This window comes from Triplophysa rosa, linkage group LG4 (assembly GCF_024868665.1).
Source record: "Triplophysa rosa linkage group LG4, Trosa_1v2, whole genome shotgun sequence".
NCBI lineage: Eukaryota > Metazoa > Chordata > Actinopteri > Cypriniformes > Nemacheilidae > Triplophysa > Triplophysa rosa.
Window position 1 is genome coordinate 4,523,291 of NC_079893.1, and position 25,579 is coordinate 4,548,869.

The 25,579-nt window shown below is 36.8% G+C and overlaps 1 protein-coding gene across 3 annotated transcripts in view; it reads left to right on the top strand.

Annotated features, from left to right (window-relative positions):
• Positions 1-25,579, top strand: part of LOC130553382 (receptor tyrosine-protein kinase erbB-4-like) — a 128,932-nt gene that overhangs the window by 98,204 nt on the left and 5,149 nt on the right. For all 3 annotated transcript variants that reach the window (XM_057332316.1, XM_057332317.1, XM_057332318.1), the window contains 14 exons: positions 960-1,092; positions 5,966-6,059; positions 8,021-8,175; positions 8,701-8,745; positions 9,758-9,890; positions 10,745-10,867; positions 10,958-11,056; positions 11,229-11,414; positions 21,270-21,425; positions 22,115-22,190; positions 22,325-22,471; positions 23,540-23,637; positions 23,742-23,912; positions 24,932-25,238. In XM_057332316.1, coding sequence (XP_057188299.1) covers positions 960-1,092; positions 5,966-6,059; positions 8,021-8,175; positions 8,701-8,745; positions 9,758-9,890; positions 10,745-10,867; positions 10,958-11,056; positions 11,229-11,414; positions 21,270-21,425; positions 22,115-22,190; positions 22,325-22,471; positions 23,540-23,637; positions 23,742-23,912; positions 24,932-25,238 — 1,923 coding nt within the window. The remainder of the gene's footprint in view (positions 1-959; positions 1,093-5,965; positions 6,060-8,020; positions 8,176-8,700; positions 8,746-9,757; positions 9,891-10,744; positions 10,868-10,957; positions 11,057-11,228; positions 11,415-21,269; positions 21,426-22,114; positions 22,191-22,324; positions 22,472-23,539; positions 23,638-23,741; positions 23,913-24,931; positions 25,239-25,579) is intronic.

The window sequence follows — 25,579 nt, forward strand, 5'->3', positions numbered from 1 at the left end:
AATAGAAATAATAATTATTTAAAAAAATAAAGCATAAATAAAAGAATAAAAGTTAAACTAATCCTAAATAAAATTAGCATATATTTAATTATTCTGTATAATCCTAGCATAATATAAAAATCCTAAAAACTGTATTTTATACAAAATATACAATTTATATTCTGCTCCTGACATTGTACGTTTACCACATTCACTCAGTCTGAAAGTATACCAGTCTAATATGTCAGGCAGTTCTTGAATTTCAATATATTCAACCTTTAGGACATGCATCGAACATAAAAGCATTGTTGTAAAAGACAATATACTGTATTATGTAAAAATAGACTGTTATAGGTTGGTGAAAGCGAGTGGTTGTGAGTGCAGACGTGTTGGTGAGTGTCTGATGAAGATGAAGATGAAGAGAGTGTGACACTTCCCATAGTGCCGCGCTGCCAGCCCGTGCTTGATGTAATTAGAGAGGTAATAAGTCTGTGGTGTGTGGGATCAATGGGGCTGTTAGCTGACTCGTTCATTGGCCTCTTTTCCACACTGATGATCGTGGTAGATTGATGCTCCTGGATTGTCCGGCGGCCCATACCTGACTGCCGCCGTTTTCCATTAGCTGCTGTTGACTGGAATGGGTACAGGGGTTTGTTTGGAAATCACAGATGCAATGACAGCACTGGTATTAATATTATACAGATATTTGAATAGACTAATTTAAAGCTGTAAACGATGTAAGCGGCCTTGAAAACGACTTCAGACTATAAAACTACTTCAGCACCCCAAACCACACACTCTGATTTTGTTTAAAATAAAATATATGTTTAAATAAAAAGGTTTCAGGGACGTTTCTATGTGTGGTATACACTTGCCGCAGCTTTTAGTCACAATGGGTCAAATAAACCAACTTCAAATGGTTATTTATGTAAAAAGACTTTGAACACTATCTTCTTTTTGTATCCTTGTGTTTCTCTCAGTCAAGCAGAAGATGATGTGTGACCCGCTGTGTTCAGAAGCTGGCTGCTGGGGTCCAGGTGCAGACCAGTGTCTGTCATGTAAATACTTCAGCCGAGGGAAGACATGTGCAAAATCCTGTAATCTATATGATGGGTGAGTAAGAGAAGAATGGCAAACGGACATCAAACTGTAGACAAAATGAGTCAAAATGGATGTTTATGTGTCTCTGCCTGTGAAAAATTAGAGGCCGTTTACACGAGACCGTTTTCAACTGAAAACAGAAAACGTTTTATGCGTTTTGGCTGTTCATTTACACGTCAACGGCGTTTTGGGGGACTGAAAACACAAACTTTTGAAAACGGGTCTCAAAGTACAAGTTTTTGAAAACGACAGCGTTATCGTTTCGGGGTAAACACTGAGAATGCATGCTTATTACGCATTCTGTCTGTAGGCATGCGCGAGTATTCCCAAAACAATAATGGCGGCTTCAATGCTGCATGTTTGTGCTGCGTGACATACTTATTATCATACTCATTATCATTATCATTACTGCACCACTACAACCAGCAGAGAGATAGTATTTATGTACATAAACTATAAACACACATACATGCAGACAGCGTGTCTTAAAAGCGCTTTTAGCGTAAACCAGAGTATGCGTATGTGCGCAGGCACGTAGTGTTCCTTTACAGTGCTACATCACCATCCACTGGCCTGGCATGCATAATACATCGTTTTTAATCATTTTCCCGGATCCATGTAAATGCATATTGTTATGAAAATGCTGTTGTGTGTACGTGAAACTTTTAACAAACGCAAAGGAAAAACTTACGTTTTTCATTGTGAAAACGTACTCTTGGTCTCAGCCTTATGCGTGTGGTATACTGTACTTCTTTTTTTTTACGTGTATACGAGCGTACGCGTACAGCCGAATGCACAGCCTTGCAAAGGATACTTCCTTCAAATCATTCGCGGACACACGGTTTTGTAGCATGCGCATTACGACATCTTGCAATACCTTTCCGGGACTAGAGGGGTCAGGTTTTCTTCTACTACCTTGAATCGATGCTCCCAGGACACGGTTGCCACCTGGTGGTTAAACTAATTACTAATTGCAAACTATTAAACTAATTGCAAGAAATGGAATGCGCATGCGCGACCTGCGCGTACTTTGGACGTGAGGTAACAAATTGCCGTGCGCTGTACGCTGTCCCTCGCGTATACGTAAAAAGGGAACTGTACTTCAGGCTTTAGATGTCACACCCACAGATCGTTGGCTGAACGTCTGATGCATACAGCAGACTTAACTGGAAACACTTCAGAAGACTCAAAGTCGTCCTCTGATTGGTTGAATTCTAAAAGATTTCCGGGAGACGTGCATGCCACGTTCTTTAACGGTCCGCTTGGAAACAATACAAAGCCGTCTGATCGAAGAAGTGGCCTAAGCTTTTGTGTACAAAATACAATGGCTTGCTTTTTAAAAATGTAAACTGCTGCTTGTAACTAAGCATAAACATCACGTCATCATTTGTTGGTTTGGAATGCTAATACAGTTATTGTTAAACATATTCTTGATGTTGAAAAAGCACTTCCTCAAAATTCCAATGTCTGTATTTCGTGTTGGGCGGACGACTACGGTTTATAGTGCGTGTCTAAAGTTCTGACAGGAATATCACTAAATTGTTGGGTATACCCGCAGCTCCTGCAGGATTTTTATCAAGACTATCTATCATTTAGAGTGCAGTTATCTCTATACTCTTTGTAAACACAATCATGGACAAACATCTGCCTCAGGGATATGAGACGGAATGAGAGGGATGGGTTTTTCTAAAAGTATCGCTGTGACCGGCCGACTGTGCTGCACTGGCCAAAATCCAGCTAATTGTTCTTTGGCCTATTTTAAGTGGACTCATTGCCATCTGTAAGTGACAACAAGGAAACTCTCACCTGACAACAAATTTACATTCTTGTCTAGTGGGACCTTCAGAGAGAAGAGGGTTTTGGTTGGCTCTGCTATTCTGGTGTGATCATTAAACAAAGGAAACTCCCAGCTCTGACCGGCATCTGAATGAGATTCCCAATGGTGGAAAAATGTAATTTAGTTCCAAACAATGATCAGCTGTGGGGGAGTGTCTCGATCTTAGAGAGGCGACCAAGGCTCTCATTACGGTCAATCAAATGGGCTTTAAATCACTTGCTATTGTGTTGAGTCTATCAATGGGGCTGTGACAGAAATCTCAGTTACCGCCAACCGAGAAGAGTTTCTACCTGAGACCAGCCGTATATATTTTCACTTGGAATCAAAAATGGATTAAAAGTTTGTTATTAATTTGAAATATTTCAATTATATGACCTATGCAATGGAGATTTATGGAATGCAAGTTGTTGTTTTGGCATTGTGCACAGAGCGTAAAAAACATTTACTTCCATTGTAGATCAATTAAACCCATATTCCCCTATGACTTAAAGGGGTGGTGCAACGGTGTTTCATGCATTCTGACTTCTTCACAATGTTAAATGTGCTGTCTTCTCATGCTTAGCATGGTCAACTTGTCAAAAAACGAGTTGGGCGTATTACGTAGTATTTCTGTGCTCGATACACTCCCCCAGCGATCGTACAGGTTTCGGAAAGTTTTTTTTGAACATATAAAACTATTTCGTAACAATTTTTCTTAGTCCCTTATTGGACAATTCTCCCGGGAAAAGCACGCGGCACGCCCACGCAGCAGAAAAGAGAGCAGGAGAAGGAGCATGCGCAGACGTCACTTTCACTTGTGTGCAGGAGAAAGAGAGAGCATACGTTCGCGTGTTTGTTTGTTCACTGCATTTGGGTGATGAATGTTATATAAACGGTGGATATAACGCTGGATTTGGAGATCATTTGAAACTGATATATGGAGCCGTCCCAGCGCTAAAAGATGCCGGACATGAACCGCATGCGGTGAGTGAAACTGATGTCTGTGTTTTGTTGGTGCGCGTGCATTTGTTCAGCCTACCCCTCCCCACGCCATATGCTTTCGGAAATAATCGTACAGCTGTATCTATCTAGGTACTCGAGATTAATATGAGATTGGCAGAAACCGCGTGTGTTAGGGCCGCTTTAATTGCAAATGAGCAAATCATGTTGCCACGGCCCCTTTTTATAATATTGTATAGACGGTTTCATCGGAAGCACGTGCCTGGTTATAATATAACAGTTTATTTAGTTATGTATTTATTTAATTTATAGTAATATTTTATTGTATATTAATTGAATTAAATTAAGGAGGTCTACCGGAAGTTCAGTTTGGCCATATAACATTTGTTCATCTAATTATCTATCTAAACTAACTATCTAAAACCAAACTTATTAGAAAAACGAACTACTTGAACATACATCTGCATGATAAGAGCTAACTAAAATGACTAAGATGTATGACAAAAATGTATTTGAAGCGTAATTGGATTTTTTTGTTTGTCGTACGTCCTGTTTGTTTACATGGGGAGGCGAGGTTTATGACCTACACTGCACAGAGGGTGATCGAATATCTTCAGTCTATCATTACTTTTCAGGACATGTGCAGCACGCTTGGCATTGTGGCAGTGAGCAAAGACACACCCCGTGGGTGTTGCCTCAGGCCTTGGATGGTGGTTATCTGAACATGAAACAAACAAATAAAGAGTTTATTTGCCAAAACTCAGTTTTTATATATATTTTTTAAAAATCATGTTTTGGTTGTATTATCTTTTCATTGTGTTTTGTGTTAGTCAGCTGTATTTTTTGAGTTGTTAATGCTTAATCAAAACAACCTGACTGCAGTTTGATTGATATCAATTGGAATGCACAATAAAAAAACATGATTTTTGAAAAAACTGAATTATCTATTTTTGCAAACGAACTCCTCAAATGTTTATTTAGAGTCAATTGAAAAAAAAATCAAAATGAAATGGGGCGTAGATAACTCATTTTTCTTTAACGGCAGTAATTTCTTTATTGAGTTTGCTGTTTTATTCTGTTCTTTCTGATAAAATATGTGAACTTTCAGAGCAGTCACAGCGCAAGTTTTGCAGGTGCCGTTTTATTTTTGGAAAAAAATCGATGTATTTTGTTCATGTAGTCCAGCAATTTTAATTTTTTGCATAGTGACATACAGTGGGAGGTAAAGACTGGTGTGATATAATTTTGTAATTTTAGAAGTTACATTTGCGGCCAAATGATTTTTTTTAAGTTTAAAGGGTCTGAAAAAAGTTGTCGATGAATATTAAGCAGAACTGTTTGCTATAAATCCAAGTCTTTCACATGAGCGGTGTAAATGCTTATGTTGCTATGGTAACGATTTCACAACCACTTTCCTCACCTTTAATTCCTGGGAAACTTCAGGCTGTGCTCCTTTTTCACACGAGCACTTACGCCCGATTTCTGATTTTTGAAGATCTAAGAGGGCCTTTGATCCCAGCTCTCGTTATTTACAAGGCGTCAACTTTTCTGTGCGAAACGTCTTCTCAGAATCTCGCTCTGAAACACGGGCTGATGGGAATGAAGGCAGGGCTTGTATTGATGGGTGTGCGAGGCAGCTCCTCATCCGTGTCTTCCACAATCTGAGCCACCATCTGCTGAGACGGAATAAAAAAAGAGGACTGTTTGTTCTTTCCTCTCAGACCAGTGCGGAGAAAGATTTTACCAATTAAAATGCCATTTATTCTTCATGGATCTTATTCTGCCGACTGGCGTATTATCCAAGTTCTCTACAATGTGTGAGAACCGTGTCTGTGGTTCAGTTGGCCGCGGTTCAGGAAGACTTGGACACAAAACAGAAGCTGCTGTATGTGTTGGTGTTGACAGAACGCATCACCTGCTTTTGGAGAAACGTGTCTGATTGATTGGCATGTGCAAATAAGTACTAAAGGATTACTAACCTACAATATCAGAAAGTTTTATAATGTTTAAGTAATACTGTAAAATGCTATTATAATTCTGTTTTTTATCATTAAATCGTTGTCCTCTGTGTATCATGCTGATGAAGAACTTTTCCTCTGTGTGTTTTAGAGATGTTCGAGAGTTTGCCAATGGTTCTGCGTGTGTGGAGTGTGACAACCAGTGTGAGAAGTCCGAGGATAAAACTCTAACGTGTCTTGGCCCAGTAAGTAAACCAAAGATTTAAAATACCCTTACCATCCTGTTAAGCCCCGCCCACCAACATGAGAGACAACAAGGGATGTTGTTGAACGGTATAGGAATGTTTTTGCAAAGTAGATTTGCATTTGCAACATTTTTAAATCAGGAAAGGATTTAAACAGAGCTGCCTGTCTCTTGTGATAACCTGTCTGTCCATGTCAATTCCCAAAATCCATAATGAGCAACATCAGATTCTGAGCTGTCGGAGAACGCAAGACACCCGATTCAGACCCAGCAGTTACTTAGATCAAATATGTATGCGTTTGTTTGTGTTCTCTGTCATTTGAAATGTGAATTAAGTAAAAGTTTAAAGTTTAGTAAAATTTGTGTAATACAGCACATATGAAAAATCTCGATTCAATTAAATTCACGTTTATTTGTATAGCGCTTTTTACTGTTTACACAATCGCAAAGGAGCTTTACACAATGTATATGAATTAGAGCTGTCAAACGATTAATCGCATCCAGAACAAAAGTTTGTGTTTACATAATATTTATCTATGTACTGTGCATAATAATTTTGTATTTATAAATACAAACACATACACATGAATACATATTTAGGAAATATTTATTTATATTTATTTATATTTACCAATATTTTAAATTATTAATAAATGTTTATACATTTTTTTATTTTTCTTAAATATATGCATGTATGTGTTAATAAATACAAAATTGTTATGCACAGTACACAGATATACTGTATATTATGTAAACACAAACTTTTATTCTGGATGCGATTAATCGCGATTAATCGTTTGACAGCCCTAAATATTTGCAATATAAAACACACATAAAACACAAACAAATTCAGGAATCATTAGGAATCAAAGTGGCGAAAAGTGATGTCTGATGGGTACAATATTTGCTTTTAATGCCCACTCAGGTTATATTAAACAATCAAAACAAGAGGTGTGTGGTACGAAATCCACAAAATACTAAACATTTAAGGGCAAAATGATGAAACTACTGCATATCAAGGAATATTGATTTTATTTTAAATATATTTATACAAAAAACGGCATAGCTAAACAAAAGCTATGCAAGAAATAAAGTAAACATTAACTACAGCACAATTGTATCTGTTAATAATAGTTGTTGATAGCTGTCATAGCTGTCATGTTGTTATAGGTATGTGTTTAGGTAGACTGATTCTTTATGTTTCAGTCTGTAAACTGCTCAAAATATTTCTTGCCAAATTTCAAATGAAACTATTGTTCCTTTTTACATTTATTTGCAAAAAATGAAAACTGGAGAAACCGGTCAAAACAACAGAAAAGATGCTCTGTATTGTTTCAGACCTCAAATACTTCAAAGAGAACAAGTTCATATTCACTTTAAGCAATGCAACGGTAATATTTCTACATGTACATGTATTTAGGAAAAGTTCAAGACTATTTTTTTATGTAATAACTTTTATCACAGTTTCCATGTGTCTTTCACATTGCTGTTGGATGACTTGATGTCGCTCCTGAGGTTTGATTTTGTTGAAATTCAACAGACACTGGACTGGAATGGCCACAATACATCTAGAAATGCTGATTTGAAATAAAAAATTGGAATGGTCTCTTAATCTTCCGCAGCTGTACTTCGCACATGTGTTATGTGTATTTTTTTTGCCAAGCCTTCTTAAATTCTTATAAAAGCTTAGTTTATACCCCAACTGCAAATAAATACAAAGCTTTTAAAACATTGTTTATAGAATATTTGAATATAAAGCCAAGATGTCAATTGTCCAAAGTTTGACATCACGTTTGGCCAAGATCGTAATGTATAATATGTATTTTGGATGTGATCGCTTGGTACTGTAGAAGACAAATCTTTTTTTGATGCTAGCAGTTAATCCACTTTTAATATGTATCTGTGTATATATTACTTTTTCAACTTGTTATTTCCCCGTGACCTTTTCTTTACATGATATAGGGTCCAGACCACTGTGTGAAGTGTTTGCATCTGAAAGATGGGCCCAACTGTGTGGAGAAATGCCCCGACGGTCTACAGGGAGCAAACAGCTTCATCTTTAAATATGCTGAGACCAACAATGAGTGTCACCCATGCCACCCCAACTGCACTCAGGGGTAAGAGAGAGTGTGTGTGTGTGTGTGTGTGTGCGTGCGTGCGTGCGTGCATGTGTGTGTAACTGCCCAATGGGTAACACATTTAAGTTCAGTTCCGTGCTCCTGCAGTGTCATCTCTCTCAGATGTGAGGCAGATCATGCACATGGTCACACCGTAGTCCACCCAGTATGAACCCAGTTTTTGTGCTGCTCTGTCTTGGCTCTCAAATCAAGTCCTTGAGATGCTCTAGGACACCGGAACAAAGCGTCGCAGATCCCTTCATGTTGTGGGTGACAGTCATTGCCGCTGGTTACTGTCAGATGTACGTTCTTCAAAACTCTTCCCTTTGAGATGAATCCAGAGACCAGGGCGATTGTTTTAACATGCCTTATATTCTATGTAGAAGTCACGAGAGGCATCAGCTTGGTTGTTAGAAGTTATTTACTTCACCAGAGGGCTACAGCTTTATCTTCATAATCATGACAGTAAATATTGTCGTCTGGATTGTTTTACTCTATTTTACTTTATATTTATCTGTGTTACAGGTGTACTGGACCCCGGATCCAAGATTGCATCGGGATGGTTGACAGGTAAGAAACTGTTTGTTTGTTTTATTTCATTATGGCACATATGTGTTTTCAGAGTTATTATAGTTTTGATTTTAGTTTTATTTAGTTGTATTAATATTTTCAATTATCTTTTATGTTTTTGTGTTAATTTTTGTTTTTAGTATATGCTTTTGTCATTTTATAATTTATTTTTTATGTTGTTATATAAGATTAATTCATGTATGTTTTAGTTTTATTTTAGTTTTTGTTTATTATTACAATTTTAGTGATTTAAACTTATTTCAGTGTATTTTTGAGGCAATATTTAAATTTTTCATTTAGTTTAAGTTTTTCCAATAATTTTTAGGTCAATGTTTTATTTGAATTTAATGAACGGAAGCGTTTTCAATGATTTAATTTTAGTAAACTAAAATAACCTTGTTTTAAATACTGAGATTTGTTCAAGACACTGGTTTTAATTTTAATATCAGTCTTGTTTCATTGCATATTTGACTGCTGAAGTTAATTTCAGGCAGCTAAGAATTCATGAACTAAACACAAGCAACACATTAAAGCACATTTCATCCAACAAGTTTTTACTGTCCAACACAGTTTGTTTTCAAGTTGAGGATATTTTCTTATCTTCAAAAACAAGTGAATTTATTTTTATTATTGAGTAGGTTTTAAAATGTGATAACTAAGTGTTATGGTTTGGAACACTGCATCTTTTGGCAAACTAACTTAAAAGTTCAGTCCTCTTTCGTAAAAGTAACAGTAACAGTTTGTAAGGGAAAAACAGTAGCCTACAAGTTTTACGCCCAAATGCAAATTGTAGTTTTTTTTAATACATTTACACTGAGTTAAAGTAATGTCTATATAATGAAGTTCTACAAAGACATGTTTCCTTCATAAAAGGAAACATTACACTCCAGCAATATGCCAAGATCATAAAACAGATTTTTAAATCAAAACTTATGGCAATTAGAAAATCTAGTAAAAAATCTAACATTGCATCTGTTTTAGTGTAACATGCGAGGTGCATGTGTGTTTTCAGGACTCCTCTGATAGCGGCTGGTGTGATTGGAGGGATGTTCGTTGCAGTAATCGTGGCGCTCGGTTTTGCCATTTGTTTCCGCCGCAAAAGCATCAAGAAGAAACGAGCCTTGCGTCGTTTTCTAGAAACGGAGGTAAAAATCTCAGAATGGATTTCAAACCTTTGGAGGAGTTGAGAGTGATACAAATAATATATCTATATATATCACAACCAATGTAATAATAATTACAATAGTAATAATGATAATAATAATTATAGTTTTATTAAGTTAATTAAGTATTATTATATATTTATTTATTGTTATTTATTGTTATCATTGTTACTACCACTAATAATAATAATTGTTATTATTGTTATTGTTATTGTTGTTGCTAGTATTGTTATTTATCTATTATTATTATTTAAAACATGTCCACCAAAATATATTTACAATCAACAAAGAGAATACAAAAGGTTAAACTAATGTACAGCAACAACATGATAAAACACAGAAACAATGAAAAAATGGAGGCGTGTCAGTCAACAGCCTCAGATGGAGCTAAAATATGATGTTACAAGATGAATTTTTAATCAGTATTTAAGGGTGGGAAACGGGTGAAATGTGGAGTTGAGGAGCCAAAACGCTTAAAAATGTGCCACCCGTATGGAAGTGTTGAGATGTCAGGAAAGCAGGACTCGGAGGACTAGAGCGTACGTGCGGCAGTGTTTGTATTCAGTAGCTCACATGAAAAAAGAGGTGCAAGGCCATGAAGAGTCTTGAAGGTTAAGAGAAGTATTTTGGGGTGAATACGGGATGAGATGGTTTGTGTGAGGACTGCCACCTGAATATTCGATGTGGTTTGTGTGTATTTTCAAAATACAATAATGATGGTTTCCGTGGGTTGCTGAATGAAAATGGCCATTTGAGGGCAAAGGGTCAAGAAATACAGTATGATGTATGAATTTGATATGAAATTGACTGTATTTTGGTTCTGTGCTTTTCAACAGTTGGTGGAGCCATTGACTCCCAGCGGTGCAGCACCCAACCAGGCTCAACTGCGTATACTGAAGGAAATGGAGCTCAAGAGGGTCAAGATTCTTGGAACTGGAGCCTTCGGCACCGTCTACAAGGTAACAGTCATGCTTTATTATGTGTTACATTTATTTATTGCTGTTTTAGGTTTGCATTTGGGTATTGATGTCTTCTGGTGCCTTTCTAAGGGAATCTGGGTTCCAGAAGGGGAAACTGTGAAGATACCAGTGGCCATAAAGATACTCAATGAAACCACAGGACCAAAAGCTAATGTGGAGTTTATGGACGTGAGTAATTATTGCATTTAATAATCAGGCACCTAAAGAACAAGGCATGGAACGTAAATGAGCGTTCTTCGTCCTGAAGATGTTTTTAGGATATTCGTGGTGGTGTACTAGACACAAAGTTGACAAAAAGGGCGTTGTGTGAAGTACTTGCATTTCTCTCTTTGTCCTGAAGGAGGCGTTGATCATGGCCAGCATGGAGCATCCCCATCTGGTGCGTCTGTTGGGGGTCTGTTTGAGTCCCACCATTCAGCTGGTCACTCAGCTCATGCCCCACGGCTGTCTGCTTGACTACGTACACGAGCACCAGGAGAACATCGGCTCTCAGCTGCTGCTCAACTGGTGCGTCCAGATCGCCAAGGTAAGAGTCATTATGAACGTGTGTCTTTGATGCTGCACATTTAAGTGCACACTGGACCTGCTCGTGGTCCCAGGGCGCGTGATCTACTACACCGGATTTTCACCAGACACGTGCAGAACCCGCAGCTCAGTAGGGTTCACATAGAAGGACGTTCTTTGAAGAACTTAAAAGGGAGAAGGTCTCAAGCGGCAATCGATAGGGAATAGAATAGGAATAGTTTACACAAAAATGAAAATTCTCTTGCAATTTACTCAACCTCATGCCATCCAAGGTGTACAGGACTTTGTGGCTGGACGCAAACAAAGTATACATAGGTCTTCAAATGTTGAAGGTCCAAAAAAGAAACATGTTCACCTAAACTGAAACCAAATTCTTGAATTTAGATAAGGCAACAACTTCAAACCTCTTTAGTTCATGTCACACTTTTGGCTTTCATGACATACACAAGGACCAGTAAGGTTTTACATTTCATCATCTCTGAATTTAGCACTTGTTTTGGTTTCAGGTTTGCTAAATAAGCTCAAAATATTAAACACTTCCTTACCTACCTGTAGTTTTGCTTCAGAAGACATTTATTAACCAACCGGAGTCATTTGGGTTATTTAAAGATGGTTGTATGTGCTTTTTTGAGCTTTAACATTTTTGGATTTTAACCTCTTTTTTATATTTAAAAATATAGTTATTATTTATTAATTTTCGTAAATATGTATATTGTATTTATATATATAAATAAATAAATATTTATAAAAAATAATTCAATATAATAATTTGTGTTTAATAAAAAATTGTTTTTAATGAATTCAAAAACCACGGTTTCACTTGATGTATTTATATTCATAAATAAATATTTATATAACGAATTTAATATATTAATCTAATTTATTAGAGTAAATTATTAAATCTGTTAAATTATAAATTATTTAATTTAAAGTTACTGAATGAAATTTTTCATTGTGAAAAGTAAGTATTCTCTTAAATATAAAAAATTATAAATTCCAAAAACAAAAACAATTTACAAGGTTTTCAGTGCGGATATTTTAACCACCCAGCTGTTACCCCATTTTTTCTTTAGATAACTTCTAAGACTAAGATTTAGCTTTTGAAGATATTTAAAGGGATACTTCACCCAAAAATGACAATTCTGTCATCATTTACTCACCTTTGAGTTGTTTCAAATCTGTATAAATGTCTTTGTTCTGATGAACACAGAGAAAGATATTTGGTAGAATGCTTACAACCAGACAGTTTTGACTCCCATAATAGGAACAATTACTTGATCTTTTTTTGGTGTTGTTCTGTTAAACACAAAAGAAGACATTTTGAAGAATGTAGGACAGCAAACAGTTCTGGGGCACTTTTGACTAGCATTGTATTATGGTGGTCAATGGGGGGCAAAATCTGTTTGGTTATAACCATTCTTCCAAATACCTTTCTCTGTGTTCATCAAAACAAAGAAATTGATACAGATTTGGATCAACTCGATGGTGAGGAAATGATGACAGAATTTTCACTTTTGGGTTAAATATCCCGTTAACTTCTCACACCGAGCAGATAAAATTATCCCGACATTTCATCATCAGTGTAGGACAGATAAACCTCTCAAACAAGAAGCTGAATCACTGATCTGCAGAAGATGTTGTTAACCAGCATGAAATCTCACAGAGAAGCTCGCCAGTTTAAGGTGGAAGCTGTGTTTGATTTCTCACCTGCTGTGGTCTTCAGGATATTAATCCCTTCATTCGTCCATTAGATAATCCTGCTGCGTTCACCCGGCGGCCTGCGAGTCTCGCCTGTTCCTTTCAGAACTTCTGCTCCACTAGTACAGATCCTGCATATGGTCTCCTCCTGCTGCGCTTTAGCAGAAACTATAGACTTTTTCTATTGCGAGTGAATTTCTGGACCTGTTTCCTTCTCACGTCCAGACCAGGAACATGACAGCTGGGGTGCAGCGAGAGTTAGATGCCAGGGAGAGAGGAGAAAGATTCTGGCACCTGCAACGTTTCGGATCACCACTGATATTTGGGTTGCTTTTTCAATATCTCCTCACTTTCGCTTGATTCGCTTTACACGGTCATCTGTTCTTCTGGCAATATGTTGTTTTGCATCTTTTGTTTTGTCTAAATTGTCGTTTTTATGACATACAGTAGTGAAGCACGGATTAGCATTGTAACACATTTGCACACGCGGCGCAAAGATCATGGGTTTGAATCAGAAGCACACATACTGATAAAATCTTGAATGCTCTTTAAATCACTTGACATAAAAGCATTTGCCAAATGCATAAGTGTAAATGTGAGGCTAGACGTTCAGCCTGTGCTTTATGGGTAAAAGATGGTTGTGATTCTTTCTCTGACATCACACACCCTTGCCCTTATTTTCTCTCTCCCGTTAGGTAAAATCATGTATTTATAGGCTATGTTGGCATCAAACGCGATGTGTTTCATCAGATGATATGTGACATTTTAATCATCTCCAGCATTTCTCTGGCAGCGAACAGCAGTGACAGAATTAGGAATATATTAGAAACAGCTACTTTGATCATTGCACATACAGATAGATACAGATGATCATTCTGCATGTGCAAGTTTTAGCAATGATTTAATGTGTGGGGTTATATTGACCCCACAAACGTTTAAATATATGATCAATTGCTCTAATTGAAATTGTTACTCACACTTTACCTAATAGCTAATATTTTAAATAATATATCGGGACAAAACATTACTTGTTGATTTGTACTGTATATATTTTATTTGTACATTTGACAACAAAACCCCATTATTCAAGCTCTAGTTCCATAAGGCAAGGGACAAGAGTATATGAAAATAACTAAAAACAACTATTATTTTCATATATTTATATCGATATATAAGTGCATATCGCTGCTGTCGTTCTGAAACCAGTATCTTCATATTTGGTGATTTTCATTTTTTTGCCATAAATCATTATTATTAGTCACCTTTTATGTTTTTCCCCGGGTTTTGCAAATATCTTACCAATTCAAACTATTAAAACGTGCTCGTCAACTTTGATAACACAGTATGTGATCGTTTGAAAAGTACAGTGATCTTTCCATTTCCTAAAAAACAGCGAATTTGGACATCCGAGATTTCAGAAGGACTTTATGAAGCTCTTCGGGGTAATTCAAGACTTTGGTATCTTGGCAATCTGAGCAAGTGAATATTGTTCTCAGTGTATCTTATTGCTCTCTGTGAGCGTTAGACAGCAAACTATTCCATCTGTAATTTAGTTTGTAGGTATTATTTGTTAATAGCAAAGTTAACGCCCATTCCTTGTAATAGAACTGCGGCATCTTGATCAAATCTATAACTATTGTGTTGTTTATTATATTTTATACCACAGGGCTTTGGAATGCTTCATTCTGATTGGCTGACGAACGTTCTACGGGTGTGCATTATTTTTCAGTCAAACACACACCTAAAAAAGTAGTTCCAGATCAGTCGACCGAATTATCACTGCGCCAAGTTTAACTGAATGAGGTTATACTGTAGCCTACTGTCACCACTGAGTAACGATCTAACAAACAAAATGACTTCCAGTCATAATTTCCATTGTCTGAGTAGAAATAACTATTAATATTTATGGACAGCATGAAAAATTTAACAACAACACCAGGTGGCAGTGCTTTGCTGGACTGTCCAGACGAAAAACCAAAGCTCATAACAAAGGTAACAGCAACCAGCGGGTTAAAGATAACACTTAGAAACATGAAAATAACAAAAAACAACAGTTTTATTTGTTTAATGGTTGGCTTAAAGTAAAAAAATATGTCTGTGGAATAGATAAATGGCCTTTAAAGTCCCAGTGAAATAAAAAATTACAATGCCTATTTTATTTTTTCATGAAATATTGCAGCGTTTATTGTAAATAGTTTATCAATGTGGGCCATTCTCTTGTTAAAATTCATGTGCCCTCATAATCTATAGCTAAAATCTGAAAATGCACTTCCTTTCTTAGACGGCTTGGGCGGAGCATCCGTTAACTCCTCCCATTCAACTGTCAGTCTGCTCCCAGTTCGATTTCAAAAATGCAACGGCTGTTTTTATCAAAATGCAGAGAAAGACGAAAGCCACGCCCACTATTTTTCTCATTAGAAATTCCATTTCAGTCGGAAATGCGTCAAAATACGGAAGTAAAAACGATCGCAACTTCCGGTTCACGAGGACTTTAAATACACACCGGATGCGGCGCGATGCGAATCGACAAGAGACAACAGAGCGCATTAGAACCCATTGTAATTTTTAATTTTGTCCACATTAGATCCCATTAGAACAAGCCGAGGTGTAACGGCCTCTCCGCTGCGCATCACCACCTCGGGTGTGCATTATTTTCGTCAAATATTCATTAGGCCTACTTAACGCATGAGCTTCTAACAACCGGTGTTTAACAGTTTTCATCACCTCACAAACCTCATATCTCATCCAAGATGAATAAGCACTTTCAGCATTTCAGAGAGATCCTGAAACTCTTTAATTACCGCCGGTATCCGCTGAGATTATAGATGGATGGAGTTTGGATTTGGGGATTGAAAAGTCTGATTGGATCATTCATTTGGAGAGCCTGAGGTGTCCTGATCAGAGACCAGAGTGAACTGGGTTAATTCAGGCATCCAGCAGCTGTGCTTGTAAATGATTTAGTAATGTTTGCGTTTGAAGATGTGGGCATAGGAAGACTTCATTCAATTCTGAAATAATACTAATATTGTGGTGCAGATATTTTACTTCAGTCTCATTGGATATTCTGGGATTTAGTCAAATGTGCATATGCCATCTTTCTTTCTTTCTTTCTTTCTTTCTTTCTTTCTTTCTTTCTTTCTTTCTTGCTTTCTTTCTTGCTTTCTTTCTTTTTCTTTCTTTCTTTCTTTCTTTCTTTCTTTCTTTCTTTCTTTCTTTCTTTCTTTCTTGCTGTCTTTCTTTCTTGCTGTCTTTCTTTCTTGCTTGCTTTCTTTCTTTCTTTTTCTTTCTTTCTTTCTTTCTTTCTTTCTTTCTTTCTTTCTTGCTTTCTTGCTTTCTTTCTTGCTTTCTTGCTTTCTTTCTTTCTTTTTCTTGCTTTCTTTCTTTTTCTTTCTTGCTTTCTTTCTTTCTTTCTTTCTTTCTTGCTTTCTTGCTTTCTTTCTTTCTTTTTCTTTCTTTGTTTCTTTCTTTCTTTCTTGCTTGCTTTCTTTCTTTTTTTCTTTCTTGCTTGCTTGCTTTCTTGCTTTCTTTCTTTCTTTCTTTCTTTCTTTCTTGCTTGCTTGCTTGCTTTCTGTCTTCATCTAAATCTTTCATCTGTTTGTGGATGTCTGCCATTTACTCGTGTCAATTTTGTGGACGATTCTTGAACGGTGACATTTCACAGGTTGCAGAGAAATCGTTCCATTTTTCATGTCAGATCTGAGATGGTTAACTCCAGATCTTTGCATCTCATCGCTGCTCAATAATAAAAAACACACAATGAATGTAAATAACGTATTAAAACCAAACAGAAAATGCATCTAATGCTTAGAACATTTTGTAGGCTAAGTGTTTGATCACTTTTTTAAATATCACCACCACAAAATAATTTAAGTAACCCACAGTGGCAAGTTCAGTTTCGCGTTTTCATAAATAATGAAGTATGTTTATGAATTTTGTTCTGTTTTAGTTTTAAAGTTTTGCACGTAACTTTAAGGACACGAACATGTTGCTTTCCATAAGAAGCACCTTTAACATTTCTAAACAAATTTTGGTGTCTGTTCTTGATGCATGACAACACTTGCTGCTTTTTGTCTCACAGATTATCTCACCATGTTGTCCGGAGATGCCCACACGTCAGATTTACAGGCAGCATGAAGTCCTGTTTTGTCAACACACCCGAGCATGTATATTTGCAATCTAGAGAGTTTGTGAACATGAATCCCTCATGCAAGACTAATGGATAATTCAAATCAGATTGAACTAGCTAAAATGCTTTCAAAGCCACCGTTGCACTGAACCATTTTGTTGCCCTTTCATTTTTGCAAATACAGAAGAACAAATGTGTTGCCCTGATGTTCTGTACTAATGTTCTGCTACCATATATTGCCTAAAACCTAAATGCAGTTTGTTTCGTGCATTAGTCAGCAAAGTGTCCCCTTCAATAGCCCACGTTTCTGTCATGGTTCCGAGAGAGATACCGTTGACTCGTAAATGCCACAAGCTACGCCTCCATTTCTGCAACAAAAAGAAGCAAGCCTAAACAACAAGAGTGCAAGACAGTCTTTCTTGCGGGCTGCAAGCTAAGTGTATTAAAACATGATATAACAGCCATACAGCCTAGATAAAATGTTATTTTCTTTTTTGATGTAGTACACACTGTTATCTGCACACATGCACATGTCAACAGGCATTGAAAAATGATGGTGCCGTGTGTTTTCCGCGGTATGAAATGCTAATGCATTGCATTGTGTGATACATACTGCTATATACTGTAGTATGCAATCCAGACGTTCATTTAAAGGGATAGTTCGCGCAAAGAACAAAATGCTTTCATTAGTTATGTCATTCCAAACCTGTATGACTTTATTTCTTCTGCGGAACACGAAAGAATTTGAAGAACGTTGGTAACCAAACAACAATGGCCCCCATTGACTTTCATTGTATGAACCCCTGAAAATATTTTCTCAAAATACGTTCTTTTGTGTTCCACAGAAGAGAGACTCGTAGACAGGTTTTGAACAACGTGCGGCTGACAAAATGAACACATACATTTTTTTACTATTTTTTTTTTCAGTATGTAGAACGTGCATAGCCTACTTTTCATAGTATACCGCATACAAATGCACAGTGCATATTCAAAGTTAAAACAATATAATACTATATTATTCATGACATATAGCGCTGGTGACGAAATAACCCATCTCAAGATCAAAGAGTTCAAAGTTCAATAACCTCCCCACACATTTTCCATTTTCTCCCCTACACTCTCGCCCTTCTTCACCCCTATGCATCCCTCATTATATCTATTTGTTTAATTCATTCTTTTAGTCAACCTCTCCTCAAGATTCATCTTCCTCTCTCCAGTTTTAATTGGGCCCAGATGGTCGTGTGCATGTTATATTTGTTGTTTCCCATGCCAGGGGTTAGAGGGTGCTGCAACAGGGCGCTGTAGCCGCCCGCTCTCTTCTCCTCCAGGGAAACTTTAACCTTAAATAACGCAGACGTAAAGCGAGGGAACAAAGGTTAGGGATGCTGCTCGCATGCTCTTCACGCCAACGCTCGGACCCGCTCGGAGCCCGTAACACTAGCTTTTGACTGGGTTTTGCTGTTGCTTTAATCTTGACTTCAGTCGAACCCAACACACAAAGAGCTGCTTTTCACTGGCTAGTCCATCTCTTCGGAGGAATAGAGAGCTTCTGTGTGGAAGGAAACATTAAAAGCTGGAAGCAGCAAAGCTTGCCGTTTGAATGCTAATTCCTGTAGATGTGTTTTCTTGATCTCAGAATGAAGAATCTAATTGGATTGCATCTTGGGAGACTGTTATTTTTGGACACAGTTCATGTGAATCTAGGTTTTCATAAGGGTTCAGCTGAAATGGACAAGGGCGCTAAAAACACATTCGTTTTTGTTAAATCTTTGTTGTTCATGTAAATTTGGGTTGTAAGCGTTGCTCATGTACAATGTTGATGCTAATTTAGCTATTAAAACAGGAAACATTTTAGGTCTGTTTTAAAACAAGTTTACCTCCACATTGTAGGGGAGTGCTTGAATGCTCCATGTTATCAAATGCTCCATGTTCTTATTCCTTTTCTCAGCCCAGAACTTGTGGTTTTAATTCACTCATTGATACGTCATTAGGATGTTAATGATTGTTTTTTATTGTAATGGTTAATCGATTATTTTGACGATTAATGCAATTATTGTTCAGCCATTCAGCTAAACTTTTGAATGTTTTGAATTCTGTTGGGAAGATACAAAACAGCAATAAAGCTAAGAAGATTTTTTTGACTAGTAAATTAATCTAGCGAATATTGGAGCGATTAATCGACTATTCTGACGCCGTTCCGCTAAACTTTTGTGTGAGTTTTAGATTCATCGTTTCAGATTCTGAGTTGCAGATATAATTTTTTCATTGTTTCTGTTTTTGATTATCAAATAATTTAGTGAATATTAGAACGATTAATCGACTATTCTGACAATTAATACAATTATTCCACAGCCAATCCGCTAAACTTTTGTATTAGTTTTAGATTCATAGTTTCAGATTCTAAATTGCAGATATCATTTTTTTTATTGTTTCTATTTTTGATTTACAAATAATTTAGCGAATATTGGAATGATTAATGGACTATTCTGATGATTAATAAAATTAATCCACAGCCATTCCGTAAAAATTACATGCAGTAGTTTCAGATTCTGAGTTGCAGATATAATTTTTTCATTGTTTCTATATTTGATTAGTAAATAATCTAGCGAATATTGGAATGATTAATCGACTATTCTGGCGATTAATGCTATTATTCCACAGCCTTTCCGCTAAACTTTTGTATGAGTTTCAGATTCTGAGTTGCAGATATAATTTTTTTTCTTTCTGTTTTTGATTACCAAATAATCTTGTGATTATTGCAATGATTAATCGACTATTCTGGCAATTAATGCAATAATTCTACAGCCATTCTGCTAAACTTTTGTGTGAGTTTCAGATTCTGTTTTCAGATTCTCTAAAACACAGCAATAAAGACAAGATGAAAAGGTTTTACGTTAAGTTTTTATTCTTAATTTAGGGCTTTTTAAAGTAAAGTTATTGTGATCGTTGTAATGATAATGTCAATAATTTTTGGGGTAAATGAGAAAGTACACAGTGTAAAATAAAAAAAAACTTTGATGTGTGTAATGATTTATAGCACTTGATTACTTACTTGAGACTTTTTCTGTCATGGGCCCCTGTTAAATATTTGTTTTAGCCCAAGTAAGGACATACATTTTCTTATTATTTTTTATTATTAAATAATCCGAATATACTGGAACGATTAGTCGACTATTCCTATTATTAATGCTATTTTTCTTCTCTTATTTTTAATGCAAATGTAATGATAAAATTCTGACCGATCAGAGTAGGCTGACAGAAAGGAGGGGATTAGACAGATGAATCGCCGAACGAATCATTTGAGAGTCAGTCAAGAAGTAAGGTAATAATAACTGCCTATTATTAGAAAATGAAAGTGTTTTTACACCTTGTATGTACGTAAACTTGTTGTTGGACACTCCATAAACAAAAGTAGGACCCTAAAAATCTCAAAATTATTTACTCTTTAAATGCCTTGTAAGGCACTTTTTGGTCGAGATTCCACCCCAGCGCTGTCCAGAAAGATCCTGTAGGGCCGTCGTGACCCCCATGCACCACAATCATTCAAACTCAGTGATTTTCTTCAAGCGTATGCAAAGATTTACCAGCCCCCTGCAGCCCACCTCTGTTCTCCTCTCTCCTCCCAAAGGCCAGGATGTTGCATTTTAATTGAATATTAACATGAAGCCATAAATCACAGGCAAACGTCTAAAGATCTGAAGATCAGTATTAATACGTAGTGACCCAATGAAATAAAACGAGTGAACGTGGATAAATAGAAATAAGGAGACGCTATCAATTTTTGATTAGATGTCCCCCCGATTTACAGTCTATCTGTAGGAAAAGTATGTGTTTTGACAGGCCCACATTTAAAGTCCTTGATGTATTCATATAACGTCGGTCCACATGAGATGAGCGAGATGTGAGGGCAGGTGCAGGTGAATGTGGCTTCAATGTCATTTTTGAATACTCTGCTTTAATTATGTTGTTTCTCAACTGGAAACTTGTACACTGTTGGTTGAAATAATAATGGTTAAAAGTGTGGTTTTGCAGGGTATGATGTATCTGGAGGAGAGGCGTCTGGTGCACAGAGACCTGGCGGCACGTAACGTACTAGTGAAATCTCCAAACCACATTAAGATCACTGACTTCGGCCTCGCCCGACTGCTGGATACAGATGAGAAGGAATACAATGCAGATGGAGGCAAGGTTAGTGTTAAAGGGATAGTTCACTCAAAAATAAAATGTCATTATTTATTCAAACTTTTATTGTTCAAAACATGACTGGTATATGACTGGAACACAAATGAAGATATTTTGAGAAATGTCTCAGTGGTTCTGTGTTCATACAATGTAGGTCATTGAGTGCTTGCCAACGTTCTTCAAAATGACTTCTTTTGTGTTCTACAAAGAAAGGAAAGTCAATCAAATGTTGGGATATTTTAAGGTTAGTTTTTTGGGGGTTATTTAAAGGGATAGTTCCCCAAAAATGAAATCACTCAGCCTCAAGTTGTTCAATAAATTTCTTTGTTTGATATTCGGAAGCATGTTAGCAATTGAGATTTCTGGGGCACCATTTACTACCATATTAGAAATAATTATTGTATAATTTTAGTTTGTTCTGTTGAACACAAAAGAAAACATTTTGAAGAATTTATGAAAACAAGCAGTTCTGGGGCACCTTTGACTGTTATTTTAATGGTAGTCAGTGATGCCCCAGACATCTTAGTTGCTAACATTCTTCCAAATATCTTTCTTTGTGCTCAACAGAATAAAGAAATTGAATCAGATTTGGAACAATTTAAGATTGAGTAATTCGTGACAGAATTTTCATTTTTGGGTGAACTATCCTTTTAAGATGCATGTAAAAAGAGATGTTGTTTTACAATTTCGCATAGATGCCCATCAAGTGGATGGCGTTAGAGTGCATTCACTACAGGAAGTTCACACACCAGAGTGATGTCTGGAGCTACGGTGAGTTGTACACAATAAATCGTATTGTATTTTGTGGCTATGGGAGACTAATAGTAAAATGAATAATAATAAGCAATAATGGCATAAGCAATACTGAAGTTAAACCTTTTCAGCATTTTTTATTTGTCTTCCAGGAGTGACTATTTGGGAGTTGATGACGTTTGGAGGTAAGCCCTACGATGGGATTCCCACCCGTGAGATTCCAGACATACTGGAGAAGGGCGAGCGTTTACCCCAACCGCCCATCTGCACCATAGACGTCTACATGGTGATGGTGAAATGTGAGTGAGACCCTGAGACACACACAATATGAAGATCAATTTTAGATTTTCACGTCGTAAAAAATTAGAAGTATAACTTAAAGAGAATATAAACAGATGGTCTGCCCCCACAGAAGACGGTTGAGATCATATAAGAACAATCCTCCAAGATGCTTTTAACATTCTCCTGACAGCTAAAAAACATTTAAAAAGTCTGAGGAGACAATTGCGCTGTTTTGAGCAAGCAGCGATCACCAAATCTAGATTTAGTGCTGACATACAGACTGTGCTTTATAATAAATAAAATATGCAACTTCACCACTAGATGCCGCTAAAATCTCCACATTGCTCCTTTAAGAATTTTTTGATATATGAACTGCAGTGCACAGATACTATGATTTGATTTTGTTATGTAATGTATTTAACTATTATGTGAAACGTTGTGTTTGTCATTTTGGATAAAAGCGTCGGCTAAATGCCTATGTGTAAATGTGTATTGCACATGATGTAACTGCACCATGGAAAGCTTGTAGGTAGTTTTAACTGTTCATAAGGAAAGAAACTGTGTTGCTCTCCGCGTGTTTCAGCTCTTTGTACAGTCCTGCTCAATGTGATTTGCCACAGTCAATAATAAATGCATGTGAAAGAGATTCTGTTGTAATTACATTCGACTGGAAGCTGTTGTTTCTCATTTGATTCAGTATATCAATTACAGCACCTTAGAGAGAGTAACATTCATATATGTGATTAGTTTATATTGCTAGTCGTGTGTAATGTGTCAGGTTTGAGCAGAAATGAAATCAAATGAAGAAATTAGATCTGTGAAACCGGTTTATAAACACATGCATATTGGATGAGAAAGTTGAACAGCATGTTTAAGTAAAACGAACATTGGGACAGATCTCTATAAGCCTTTGAAATGTGTGCAAGTTTAAACATTTTTACTCACATTAGATGTGAAGAAAGAGGATGAAATATATGAGCATTGCAAAAAACGGTTTGAAGACAATTTTATAAACACATTGTATTAGTAGAGGAAAAAGATTGCTTCATTGCTCACTAACAGTGTTTGTCTGTCTTCACCTTCAGGTTGGATGATTGATGCCGACAGTCGGCCTCGATTCAAAGAACTCGCCGCGGAGTTCAGCCGAATGGCTCGAGACCCTCAGAGATACCTGGTCATACAGGTGCAGTTTTCTCAAAGTCAACCTAAATTCCAAAGTTTTTATTCAAGAGTACCTGAATCACACAGAATAACCTTTAAAGAGATTAACTGTCGAGTTTTTCTCAGGGGGACGATCGCATGAAGCTGCCCAGCCCAAACCACAGTAAGTTCTTCCAGAGTCTTCTGGATGAGGAGGAACTGGATGACCTGATGGACGCCGAGGAGTACTTGGTTCCTCATTCCTTAAATGCCCATCCCACTTCCCACATATCCGGCCCACACGTCGACTCGAATCAAGTAAGTGTGTTGCAAAAACTGCAAGCTCCATTCAGGTTTAAATGAATTCAACAGTTTGAGCGAAATCCTGTTATGAGTTATGTCTGTGAAATATTCAATTACACGCCTATAAATTGCAATTTAAAACAAAGCTTGTGGTTGGGTGGACATCAATCAACGATCGCATCTTGTATACATACAACTTTATATTTTAACTTTGATCATTTGCAGATGATTAAATCTGTTCAATTGCATTGCATTGAAGCACGAAGGAAAATATGGAGCCGTGCTTTAACTGCTGGTTTTATTATTAGCGTGTGAAAGCAGACGCTGATCATAGCCAAGCGTTTCATTTCACCAAGTAAAAAAAGAACTGTCAGAAATGCATTAATGTCCTGGCTCATACAGTCGTAAGATCTGGCCATTTACAGCTTGGTATGATTTGTACCAAAGCGCCTGATCTAAAAATATATGATTAATACATTGGGTCCAAAAGTATAAGAAAATCTTTAAACATCAAACATTTGCACGTTGATTTTTTTTATTCAAGTTTTAGAATATAGAGAAATGTTTGACTACACTTAAGGCCTTACATTGAAAAGAAGAGTCCAGGCAACCATGATAGTTTGTGATTGATGAAACATTAAGAGCGAATCAAAATATCCATTTGAATATAAAGTGCTTGTGTTTTTAAAAAGCTTTCTTAAAACGTCTTCGCGGCCGACAACATTTTTACAAGTGCTGAACTCTTTACAATATTATCATGTTTAAAATTAAAACTGTATCATGGGTTTTCAAAATCACGGTATATTGTGATACCCTAGCCTTGCCGCTAATTTAGATATCATTATAGTTATCTTTATAGTTATCGTTCTTGGTGAGAATCTACACTTCGCCCATCAAAATGTTCCAGTCTGCAATTTGATAATTATATTAAACTTTACACTTTACAACTATGGCACCATTTTTTCTCGTTTTCCTGATTCATTTGTAATGTAATATAAACTTTGAAGTTAATTGTACATTCCTCCTGTGATCAGAACCAGTTTGGGTATCATGATGGAACGTGGCGTCCTGAGGAGGCATCAGAGGCTCGATCTCGTGAGGCATTGGCCACAGGCAGTAGCCCCTCCGTCACTGCTGGTATACAGAGAGCAGGTCTGAATACAGTGGAGGGGCAGCAATGCAACGGAAGTTTGAAAAAACAGACCACAGGTCACTCAATGGAGGACAGCAGCGGTCAGCGATACAGTGCAGATCCAACTGTGCTACTGGGAGAAAGAGAACAGAGAGGAGATACAGATGAGAACGGCTATATGTCGCCTATGAAAGACAAGAGCTCCATCAGTATGTACTTCATTTATTTATGTCATTAATTTAAAGGTGTAGTTCACCTTCAGAATGAAAATTCTGTCATTTACTCACCCTCTTGTCATTCCAAACCTTTATGACTTTCTTTCTTCCGCATAACACCAGAGAAGATATTTTGAAGAATGTCGTTAACAGCGTCCCATTCACTTGCATTGGTTACAATAGAAGTGAATGGGGGGCTGTGCTGTTACCAACATTTTTCAAAATATCTTCTTTTGTGTTGTGCAGAAGAAAGAAAGTCAGGTTTTAAATTGACAAGAGGGCGTGTAAATGATGACAGAATTTTATTTTGAAGGTGAACTACTCCTTTATTTAAA